The sequence below is a fragment of the Typopeltis vanoorti genome, chromosome 23 (assembly GCF_054136105.1).
Source record: "Typopeltis vanoorti isolate ZY-2024b chromosome 23, IOZ_Tvanoo_1.0, whole genome shotgun sequence".
Taxonomy (NCBI): domain Eukaryota; kingdom Metazoa; phylum Arthropoda; class Arachnida; order Uropygi; family Thelyphonidae; genus Typopeltis; species Typopeltis vanoorti.
The window spans coordinates 35,744,684-35,757,727 of NC_143571.1; the positions used below are offsets into that span (position 1 = coordinate 35,744,684).

General features: G+C 37.6%; 1 protein-coding gene across 1 annotated transcript in view; it reads right to left on the bottom strand.

The window, feature by feature from the left end:
- mgl (low-density lipoprotein receptor-related protein megalin) overlaps window positions 1–13,044 on the bottom strand; it is an 890,817-nt gene that overhangs the window by 140,300 nt on the left and 737,473 nt on the right. Inside the window, exon 65 of the mRNA XM_090412774.1 lies at window positions 8,924–9,082. Coding sequence (XP_090268900.1) covers window positions 8,924–9,082 — 159 coding nt within the window. The remainder of the gene's footprint in view (window positions 1–8,923; window positions 9,083–13,044) is intronic.

Below are 13,044 nucleotides of genomic sequence, written 5' to 3' on the forward strand. Positions count from 1 at the left end.
TCTTCCAATTCCCTCATTTCTTCATCTAACACGTTCCAGAACTCATCTTTCTCCTCTGCTGTACAACCAACTTGCGGGGCATATACACATAATATGACCACCCGCTCTTCTCCAAGACCCAATTTCATTCGCATGATCCTGTCATTCCTTCTACCCACTTCCAGTACTTCACCCTTCATTCTGCCACACACCACAATTCCTACACCATTTCTTCCCTTGTTATTCACTCCAGAGTAGAACAATTTATATCCATCTCCCAGTTCCTTTGCCATTCCCCTCTTCCACCTTGTCTCCTGCAAAGAGTATATATACAATATATGTACTGGTTTACATAAATTAAGGAAAAACTATCAAAATTCATCATACATAAAAACTGTATGATGAATTTTTATACAATTCAGTGAAAAGCAGATAGTGAGATATGTGATGTGAAAGAAACACCAATAAAAACTGTAAATAAACAATTTAATTTGGTAACAAATGGGTACATGAAGACAATGGACAAAAACAAGAGTTCACAGTGAGACTGTCAAAGTGCCTCAATGCAAATCACATCCTCCTTTTGGGCATGCATAATGGGAAGGTCCACTATCCAGATCGGTTTCCCTGTTTAAGTGCAGGGTTACCTCTCCAAAAACTCAGGAGATCCCCCCAACAATGAGCGATCTGCAGGATCAAAAACTCAGTGTTGTTCCCCCTCAGTAACAGGCTCACCCTGCCACTGAGAAGAACTCTCAGCATTTGCTCTACCCTGTGGCAGGCTCACCCCACCACCAAACAGAGCCGCTCATATTTCATCTGTGGAGTAACAGCAACAGCCATGCATCAGTTAACTTCATGGGCTATAGCATTGCCATTCATTACCCCCCCAAGGACCTGGGTGACAGCAACAGAGCTGAGCCTCAGTTAAAACTTCATGGGCTACAGCATTGCCAATCATCACCCAAGCTTCCAACTGGTTTCGACCTTTATTGAGGACTCATTGGGAGCTGAACCTGGGAGAGATCCCAAGGTTGAAGTAATGCAGAAGTCATATATATCTCATATACATGTAGACAAAAGGTGCTTGACCTTATTAATAAAAATCTCTGGATGACAGAAAGATGTAGAAAGTTTTTTACCTTGGGTTTATTATATGTTAAAGATACCAAGAAATTTTATATATCTGGTTTTAATCCTTTTCCAAGTAAGCAAAACAAAGTTTTGCATGTGAAATATATTCATGTCTGAGCTACTTGTATATAGAGGCTAATACTTTGTATCACTTGCCTTAGTATATATATCCCATAATGCAAAGCACACCCCCTTTCAGGCAAGTATAATGAGAAGGGTTACTATCCAGACCAGTTTCGACCTTTACTGAGGTCTCATAAGTGGGAGTCTGTTGCCTCTATATACAAGTAGCTCAGATGTGAATATATTTCACGTGCAAAACTTTGTTTTGGAAGTTTTTCCACTTGGTTATACTATAAATTATATTAAAGTCACCAAGGAATTATATACTTGGTTTAATCCTTTATCCAAGTATAAGCAAACAAGTTTGTGCCTGAACTATTTCAGGACTGAGGCAACTCGTATATTGAAGCTTATAACTTCACATCACTTGTCTTAGTATCCCATAATGCAAAGCACACATCCTTACGGGTATGTATAATGCTATGCATTATGGGAAGGGTCACTACCCAGACTGGTTTCGACCTTTATTGAGGTCCCATCAGTGGGAGCCAGACCCAGAGGTGATACCAAGGTTGAAGTAATGCAGAAATCATATTTTCACATACAAGTTGCAAAAAGGTGTCACACCTTATTATTAAAATACTCTGGATTAGAGATAGTTGTTGGAAGTTTTTCCACTTGGTTATACTATAAATTAAATGAAAGATACCAAGAAATTATATACTTGATTTAATCATTTATCCAAATGTAAGCAAACAAGTTTGTGCCTGAACTATTTTCAGGACTGGGGCTACTCTAATCCAGAGTATTTTAATAATAAGGTGTGAGACCTTTTGGCAACTTGTATATGAAAATATGACTTCTGCATTACTTCAATCTTCATATCACCTCTGGGTCTGGCTCCCACTGATGGGGCCCTCATGAGAAGAATGAAAATGCATTCTTCTCATGAGATTCTACTGCTATCCAATCAATATTTGGATAATTTAAGTCTACCATTATGATTACTCTTTTCATCCTCATCTTGTCTATTTTGAGATGCATTTCTTCATCACTAGCAACTAATCCACCAGGTCTGTAACAACACCCCACTATGTAATTGATCTTATTAGATTCCATCTCACACCAGATGGCTTCAAACTCACTGCCACATGAAATATTTATTCAGTAGAGTAGGTTAGCTGATATAGTTAAAAAAAAAAAAAAAGAAATACTCCCTCACCTGTTCCATGCCCCCTGAATATATAGTTTACTTAAAGTACATAAAAATAACATCCCACCTATTATTTATCCAAGAAGCTAGCAGCAACACTCAAGGAATTGGTGGATCTTCTCCTCATACATTAAGAAAATGCAACACTTGATTAACACAATTTTGCTTACTGTCCTCTTATCACCAGCCTTGTAATTAGGATACTTTGTGTGGTAAAGTAAATTATTCCTGCAGAAGCAGAGTACAGCTATGCTCTCCACTTTCCCTCTCCCCATAGCAAATTTTTACATCGAGTCCTTTGAACAAATAGCTCTTGACTCCTCACCTTTAATATATATATATCATCTAATTTAATCCTCATACATATATATATATATATATATATATTATATATGAGGATTAAATTAGATTACATTAAGTTCATGATATATATTAGTTATCTGGCTGCTTGGGCATTCAAAGACTTTATTTAGCCACTTGAACAAATGACAGAAAAAAAAAAAAAAATTCATGTTTGAATTTGAAAAGCAAGGCTCCCTTCCTTTCTTTGCCATTTTAGTTATATGCTCTCCATTCATGTCTTTCCTGATTTATCAGAAACCAATGTATACAGAACAGTACATACATGCATGCATGCAGACTTTCAGTCATTAGATTCATAAACTTGCTCTAATGAACACTCTTAGACAAAGAAAAAAAAAAGACTTTCATCAACAACGAATACAATTTTTTTTTTTTTTTTTTTTTATGTTGCTCCCATCCATGAAAGGTTGTTTGCAAACCTATAGTACATTTTGTACTGTGGGTGGGTTATGGATTTTTTTCTATTTTTATCAATAATATATATTTTTGTATTTAATTTTTTAAAATTAATTAATTTTATTTTTACATAGTTTGGAAATCCTGTCCTAGAGACCAAACATGGTGGAACTCTTTCAAGAAAGCCACTTTAGGCCTCCCATAAGTGGAGTGGTGGTCTCACACTGGGTGATGAAATTCATCTCCCATTAAAGAATTACAAACATACATACCCACCACAGCGAGATTAGAACCTGGAACCTGTTGGCTGGAGAGCAGGTACACTAACCACCTGGCCAATCAGGCTGGGATAATGCAAATATTGTCAAAAAATCCTGTATCAACAACTCAGTCATATGAAATACTGACTATACTTTTGTTACAGCCAAACCATATGACAAAGGGATTTTGATAAAATCAGAATGACGTTGAAACCTTTCTCAAAATGGAAGAAACTTTTCAATTTTGGCCAAACAGGTAAAACTATTTTGTACCCCTCATTAGACAAGAGGGGTACAAAAGCTACATCAAATATCTATGTTTCAAAAAAAATGAGATCTGTCTGACCTAGCCATTGATACTGACCAGAAGTGATTGGCAAGAAACCTAATTACTACACCACCATGCCAAATTCTATTATAACAGGAAGTTCAAAGAAGCTTGAAGACACCACTCAAAGGGTATAACTCTTGCATGGGGTGATTGTTGCTTCTAATTAAAATTTGGGGAGGGGGGGGGGGGCTCAGATCCAGCATTAGAAGCATCAGAGAATGGTTACTTTAGATCACTCATAGTTTTTGGAATCCTTTGTTGTTTTGAACATAATTTTCACCAGTAGCTATTACCCTACAGAGTAGGAGTGAGTGGCTTTTACCAGCCAGTCAGTGACATCAGATTGGTAATGTAACTGTACAATGATGAGCTTAGCCATTCACTGATAAAGTCTAGGTGCAGCATGTAGTGGGTTTCCTCTGTCACTGCATAGGGCTGGTACTTGGACCTGTTGGTAGGATTTTGTCTGTCATTCTAGTAAGTCAACCAATGTGAAGTCAACAACTTCTCAAATACAAGTAGTCTAGCTCTAAAGGTACTTCACAGAACTTTTGTTTGCTCAAGCATGTGCAAAGAATGAAAACAAGAATATAACCTTGTCAAATATCATCAACATTACAGTTCAACTGCCACATTAAACTAGCAACCATTATCATTTGTTCACAGGATATCTGTTTAGATTATCCTGTAGACCTCTACATCACCTTTCTTAACTACTGCTCTACATAGTTTATATTCCTGGCTATAATGGCTGTCAATGTGCAACACACAGCTTCTCACAGTTAAGTCATTCCAACCTTTCTAAGGTGTAGCCATTCCACAAATGGGGCTCTGGTTCATCTCACAAGTACTGCAACCGCAAAGGCATGCCTTCTTTCCTTAGGTGGAGGAAATGCTAACTAGCCTGTAATTGGAAGATGTTTTTCAGTGCTTCATGAAGTACAACCTTGCTTTTTCAAAGGCTGAGCCATGTTTGGTCTTCATAGCAAAGGTTGTCGCCTACGCTGCATGTAAGAAGAGAGGGGGGGAGAAAGAAACCAGAGCCATTCTGTTGGTGATATGTTTGCAAGTCTTTCACCTCCCACTGAATGTCTTACAATTTATTTAACTTTAATCTCCACATATGGTGAAGGAAATTTATTGAAATATGGTTAAACTGCACATCACAAAAAAAAAAAAAAAACTTTACAAAAAATAATTTGGAAAGTGACATAAAAAAAAGTAGCAGTCAAATAGATGTGTAATCTTATTAAGCAAGAGATTTGTAAGAAAAGGATGATGTGGAAGGAATACTGTGTACATAAAGATGACATCAGTTATGAAAATTATAAGGAGCAGACCAGAAGAGTCAACTATTGTACAAAAAAACTAAATCTGAGTATGAAAACAAACTGGCTATACAAGCCAGTTTCTTTTCAACCCACAAGAATATATTGATATGCTGCAAGTAAAAGAAAGAATGAACCAGAAAGAATAACTCTACTGAATGCAGATGGTGTGAGGGTGACAGATGTCACTGGACGAAGAAACTCAGATGTATGAAGAGGTATTAGACATTACACAAACTGAATAAGAATTCATCAATGGGGATATCAGCATGGGTGCTAAAAGCATGTTCAGCTGAACTGGCTATTCCTTTGACCAGGCTGTTTAATATGACTCTCAGAACAGAGAAGATTCTGCAGAAATGGAAAGAATCAATGGTAATTCCATTGCACAAGGGTGGTGCAAAGACCGATATATCCAACTATTGACCAATCAGCATCTCAGTAGTGGTGGCGAAGATTTTGGAAAAATTGGCTAGCGCTTGCATTTAGAAATGGGTTGACAGTGAATCCCTGCTTTGCAATGAACAGCATGGGTTTACTAAGGATAGGTCATGTTTTAGCAACTTGCTCACGTTCTATAATAATCTTACCATGGAACTAGATAAGGAGAATGGATACACCATGATATATTTTGGAATTTGCTAAGACTTTTGACAGAATACAGCATGAAAAACTGTTGCATAAATTGGAGGATATGGGTTTGGATTATAAAATATTAGTGTGGATAAGAGAATGGCTGACTGACAGATATCAAAAAGTGGTATACAGGGGATGTGAGTTTGCAAGATTTAAGGTTACCAGTGGTGTATCACAAGGATTAGTGCTTAGTCCACTATTATTCAATTTATACATTAATGATATTGGGAAGGATTAGACAAGTGACATACAGCTATTTGCTGATAATGCAAAGATAGGTAGGGTAATCAGGAATGCTACTGATATGCAGTACTTGCAGAATGATTTGAATAAACTGGAATTGTGGACATAGGAAAATGGATGTCAGTTCAATATCAGTAAATGTAAAGCCAATCACTTTGGTGTGATTAGATATCCAATGTCGTATTATATCGGTGGGATTATGCTTGAGGAAACTAATGAAGTTAGGGATCTTAGAGTTAGTAGATAGGAAATTGAAGTTCAGGGGCCATGCAGCAAAGATTGCAAAAACAACTCTAAAGATAATTACAATGCTAAAACGAACGTTAACATATAAAGATAAGGATGTCATTTTGCCTCTTTACAAGGCCTTGATAAGACCTCACGTGGACTATTGTGCGCAGGTCTGGTCTCCTGGTTTCCGTTGTGATTCTGATATATTGGAGAGAGAGAGTGAGTGCAAAGAAGAGTGTTAAAAATTATATCAGGATTGTGGAATACCGGTTATGAAGACAGATTGACAATATGTAGACTGCAAACAGGAGAACAAGGAGTGATATGACTGAGACTTGCAACCTTCTGAAAGGGTCATACAGGATTTCAGTTGATGAAATTTGTCATTTTATGGAGGGTGGGGAAAGGGCAGGAGGTCATCCTTGTAAGCTGAGAATGAATGCTACTAAGAAGGGGAGTGAGGGCTAGATTTTTCTGTCATAGAGTGGTGTGTGATTCAAATGGATTGCCTTGAATGTTGTGTGTGCGTGTGGCCTTCCTTGACTACTGAGGGTGGAAGATTGTAGATACCATGCCCTATGTCTGTCATAATTTCTAGTTTAGGAATTGTCTCAGTGCAATAGCAAAGTTATGACATCGAATGAGAGCATTAACAGCTTTTTTTTTCTGTATGTGCCTGTGATGATAAATTTGTAGCCAAGTAATCGTGATGAAATTATGGTCGAAGCATAGTATGATGGCATTGATGAAGGGCTTCAAATTTTTAGGTGTCTACTTTTAATCTTTGTGAATTCCTTTTTTCACTGACACTTTGGAGATATGATGGTAGTCCACAGTTAAACAGTTAAGGATTTTTTTTTTTGTTAAACAGTTCTTCACATAGAGCTACTGTACTACTGTTTAATGTGGTAAGTTCTGTGCAATTAGCAGCAATTTGCCCATGTAGGAGTGCTAAACTCACCTGTCAGTAAATACAATGTGCCTTAGCTGAATGAAACTTTCTTTGAATTTGAGAAAAACAGGAATTATATTGGTGTCCCAGCATCATTTGAGGAAGTCTAACTTTTTAGTTGTGTAGCCAATTTTAGTTTCAATTTATCAAACTGTTGTACTTTGTGTATATATCATCCCTGAGGAGGATCGTCAATCTTGTTGACAGGCTTAGGTGTTGAATGATATTCATAACTTATTTTAATGATATTACAACACCGAACAAAATACTAAATTAGAAAAGGATGTTTAACTGGCATATATTTCACTGGATTTCAAACCACAATCCTCAGAGCAAATCAGCATGTTACAGTTTATACACAACAGGAAGTAGGTGAAACAATTCAAATTGTAATGGGCAAAAGATATCAGGTCCTAATTTGGCACCCTCTAATGTTGCATAAAAGAAGAAGATATCGCAGTTGTGTATGAGGTGATCTTAAGATGAGTGTCTCCCAATTTTTTTGGCAAATTAACACAGCCATACTTGTTAAGGTTAGGAGAATGCTTTATAGCCACTGCTGACTCTAAAAAAAATAGTCACTCTGACCCTGTAATGACGTCTGTATAGCATATTGGGTTTCCTTCCATCTTTCCCTCCTCCTTCATCCCTGCTACTGCTGTACTGTGGAACAGTCTTCACCCTGATGTATTTCCCAAGGAATACAATATACAGGCTTTTAAATCGAATGTCAACAAGTTTCTCCTTTTCCATCCCACTACCCAAATATGGTACTAAAGTACTATAGGTTGACCAGCCAACCTCTCGTATATAGGCCTAACATAAAAAAATAAAAAATAAAATAAATCTAACCATGTGTGAAGGAGTATCCAAAGTGTGATGACATTTTATAATAATGTTATAGATGAGTTAGATAAAGACTGTGCTCTGCATATTTCTTTAATGCATATTCTGAAGACAGGAGAAGAAGTGATATAATAAGGAAATATCAGCTGGTAAGAGGAGCCTGTCAGATAGATGTAGGGAAATACTCCATAGGATATTAGGTAATGTAAGAGATGAGTTTCCAGAGATGAACAAGAGGTCATCTCTATGGCAAATGATGAGAAGGCACTGATGGAGATGGTGGTGAGTATCTTTCCAATGATTCCTGTCAATGATTTGAGGAGCTTGAGGAGCTTTCTCAGCCATAGCCAAGTTAGCCGGTCTTGGGTTTAGATAGCAGGGGTTCCCCCCCCCCCTGCCCACACACACACACCTGTGTTTATCTGGGGTTTTTCATCCCACAAGCAGGCAAACCAGCCCCATGAACACAGGCTAGTCACAGGATATAGTACTTAATCCCTCATTAGGAGGGCTCAACCAGTCCTAAGGGGGTGGTCGAGGAATGGGGGAACCCCACACGAATAAATAAATAAATCCTCCCCAGGGATGATATTGTACACAAAGCATGACAAATCAATAAGATGAAAGTAAAACTTTCAACTTACTTGCTAGACAACCACACAGATTAGTCTTCCACAAATGATGCTAGAACACTGACATAATTCCTGCCTCTCTCGAATTCAAGGAAATGTTCCATTCAGCTAAGGCATGTTGCATTTAGAAATGGGTGAGTTTAGCATCATACTAGGGGTATATATTCTAGGTTACTAGTTGTGCACTGCACACTGATAATAAAATCACTATCAAAACTTTAGCACTTCTTTGTTAAACATTAAGAAAGAGTTTCACTGTTTCACTATCATGACATGCATGCACACACACACATCCTCAAATGCAGAAATTACATACCGTATTGTTACACTGGAAAACATTTTCTTGACAATATCGACCACCGGGATATCTTGTAGGGCAATGGGTTTCATCTGATACGTCACGACAATCTTTATTTCCATCACATTTTAGTCTCTTGGCAATACAATGGCCACTATCACATTTAAACTGATCTGGCTGAAAAGAAAGACACAATGAATATATTAGAGAAATATACAGTTATAAGGAAATCATTATTAATGATACATTTGTTAATGAACTGCATGTTCTATCTATATATGTAACATAAACAGATTCAATAGTTCAAAATAATGTAGAAATAGAGGTGCATGTGAAAGAGATTCCAGGGCTGTTACATGACATGGATAAGAATGTGTCAATAGGGACAGACAGGATATCAGCATGTATGCTAAGGGAATGTTCAGCCAAACTGGCTAGACCCTTGAAATATTTGTATAATTTGAGTCTTAGCTCAAGAAAGATCCCATAGGAATGGAGAGAATGCATGAAAAATAATCCCATTACATAAGGGTGAAGCAAACACTGATTTGTCCAACTATTGACAAAAATTTACCAACATTAAAAAAACGTTAATAATGTTAAAAATTAAAAAAAAAAGAGGTCATCTGAGCAATTTGCTGATATTTTATAATAATACTTGGGGGGGCTATGCCACCCTGGCACCTACGACGCCTCCCCCCTGTGTTCCGGACTGGTAGGCCGGTTCTCCTTGAATTCTGATGACTCAAAATTTGAAGACTCGAAGGGGGGGGGGGGCTATGGCGCCCAACTCCCCAAGTTCCAGACTGGTAGACCTGAGTGTCAAGTCATCAGAATTCTCCTTGAATTCTGATGACTTGACACTCAGGGTAGCTCTTGAGTGTCGAGTCTTCAAAAGGGAGGGCTCAGTCCCCTGGCACCCAACCCCCTAAGTTGCGGACTGGGTCTCCTAGGCCGGTTCTCCTTGAATTCTGAGGACTCGAAAGGGGGGGTATGACCCCCCCAAGTTTCGGACTGGTAGACCGGTTCTTGATTTCTGATGACTCGAATTTTGAAGACTCAAAAGGGGGGTTTCATGATCTAAATGAATATTTCATGATCTAAACATGAAATATTTGCACACAATCATCTGTGTTAATTTATATTACATAAGAAAAAAATTTGTAACTATCAAAATACAATAAGAATAAAATCATTTATAATCGCACATATGCAATAGTCCACATTTTTTATAAACAAAATAAATTTGTTTTGTTTGCGATAGAAGTTTTTATGACAAACAATCTATAAATAATAAATAAATATTATCTAAACACAATAATATTGAAATACGTTATATTTCTCTTTTATTTTTATACTTCAAGTGATAATCAACAGTTTTACCATACGATTGGCTACCAGAAGAGAGAAGGGTAAAGATAGTGTATGTGCCTATTTTATTTTCAAACTTGGGTGCATTCGTTATAGAGGGTTGAAACAATAACTCCAAATAATCTACACAATGCCGAATAGACTGATTTTTGTTAGGTTACTGTACGAGTTTGTTGCTTAATATATTTCCAAAAATTATGTTTTTTTTTTAAATAAAAAAATAAAGACCAAGGGGTCGCAAAATTTAGAAAAATTTAACAAAGGGCTCGCACGAGTCCCTTATAGCTCATCGCTGGTTATACTATATCTGTAGACTGGACTTCTTCCCAATACTCTCTCTTACTTTTTACTCCCCCCCCCCTCATGCTATTTGAACAAATTGAGGGCAAGGGGATGACTGTTTCCTCTTTAAACTGTAGTTTCACCTATCTACTAAAAAAAGACAAGCCTAGTTGCCTTGAGGTGGCAGTCCCAGCATTAGGATACCTATCGTCTTGCTAGTAACCTGCCATAGGGAAACACATATTACTTTCAAGTCTCAAAGTTGAAGGTTTAACATATATTGCTGAGCAAAAACTTCCATGATAACAACAACAACGATATGATAATAATTTAAATTAAAAATTTTTAAATTTAACATTTTAAATGTAATAAAAATGACTATATATTAAGCAGATCTTAATGCTAGAATGTCCGTGTGGTTAGCCTAGTGGCTATGCACTTCGCAACCATATGCCTGGGGAAGGAGTGTCCTGGGCTCAATTCCCGTCACCGACATGAGGAGCTTAGGGATCTTCCTCAGCCATAGCCAACTTAGCCGGTCTTGGGCGTGGACAGCAGGCCCCCCCTCCAGTTTATCTGGGGGTTTTCATCCCGCAAACAGGCAAATCAGCCCCGTGAACACACGGATCTACAGCCATAAATACTTAACTCCCCATGAGGGGGGCTCAACTTGCCCCAATAGGGACGGGGGAGAAAAGAGAGGAAACTCCATATGAATAAATAAATAAATAAATAAATGCTAGAATTGGAAATAGTCCAATTCCAAATGCCTTAGGATAATATTATGGAGAAATATCATTGAATAACAGTGGTCAAGAACTATTAGACTTCTGTGCCTTGAATATTTTCAAAATAACCAATATATATATTTAAAAAAAAAAAATTATTATTATTATTACCCAAGACCCCCACGGAGCCAAAGACTCATCTGGGAGGTCCATTTATCACACACACAGCTCATGATATTGTGCTTTAAACACACTCAAACTCTCTGTAGACACAACACTCTCAGGCAAGGCATTCCAATCATTCACAACTCTGCATGAAAAAAACCTGCTTCTCACTCCCTGATCTCACACTGTTTTCTGTAGAAACTTTCCAACACTGATCTTATAACAACCCCTTACTAACTTGTAGGTCTCTATCATATCCCTCCCAAACCTCTTTCTTCTGTCTGCCAGACTCTGCAAATTGCATCTTCTCAATCTTTCCTCATATTCGACATTTCAGAGGTTAGAAACTAACTTAGTCAGTCGCCTCTGGACCCTTTCCAACATCTCTTCATCCTTCTGAAAACCAGGATCTTTCCAACATCTCTTCATCCTTCTGACCAAATCTGGGCACAATGGATCAGGGCACAATTTGATCAGGCCACACATGGAATGTGTGGCCTGATCAAAGCTTTATACAATGGAACAAGAATCTCCCTACTTCTACAAGTCAGTGTCCTCCACATCGTTCCCAGAAGACTTGGTGTTGTCTTCGCAATTTTGGCAATGTGTCCCCTAAACTTCAGATCCCTATCCACTATCACATCCAGATCTCTTATTTCCTCCACTTCCGACAATATATCCTCACCAAGCATAAATTCTGCATCCCATCTTTGTTTCCAAAATTTTAAAACCTTTCATTTTGCAACATTGAACTCACATTCCCATTCCTGTGCCCAATGACTCAATTTATTCAAGTCTTCTTGTAGGGGCCACAACATCTTCTCTACTCTTCATGGTTCATCCCAACTTTGCATCATCTGTAAACAACTGAATATCTAAATCCAAATCTTCACCAATATCATTAATATACAAGTTAAACAGTAATGGCCCTAAAACAGACCCCTGAGGTACACCACTAGTGACTTTCTTTTTCCTGGATATCGTTCCCCCATACACAACTTGTTGATACCTATCAGGTAGCCAGTCTTCAATCCAATGCACTAATCTAATATCCAACCCCATCTGCTCTAGTTTGACTATCAACTTATCATGCGGTAATCTATCAAAAGCCTTTGAGAAATCTAAGTATATTACTGTGTATCCTTCTCCTCTGTCCAATGAAGCAGCCACCTTATTGTAATAAGTAAGTAGATTACTAACATATGACCTCCCTTTAGCAAATCCATGGTGTCCATCAAAGATAATACCATTGTTGTCAACCCAATTTTGGATCCTAGTTCTCACAAGCTTCAACAACTTAACCACAACACCTGACTCACAGATAGGCCTATAGTTTGATGCTTGAAAGGAATATATGGGAATATACTGAAGGACTGAAAGGAAGTTTGATGCTTGAAAAGAATATATATAAATATACTTGGAATGGCAGAGGAAACGATTAACAGATTACCTAAAAGAAGCCCAATTTAGTGTTTACCACAATTCTTGTGAATGTAATCTAACATACTTTGGATGCACAGGCCATTCTGTGGAAAAATAAATGTCAAACATCAGTACTACCTTGAATAATTTAAACCCTTAAAAGTCTAGTCT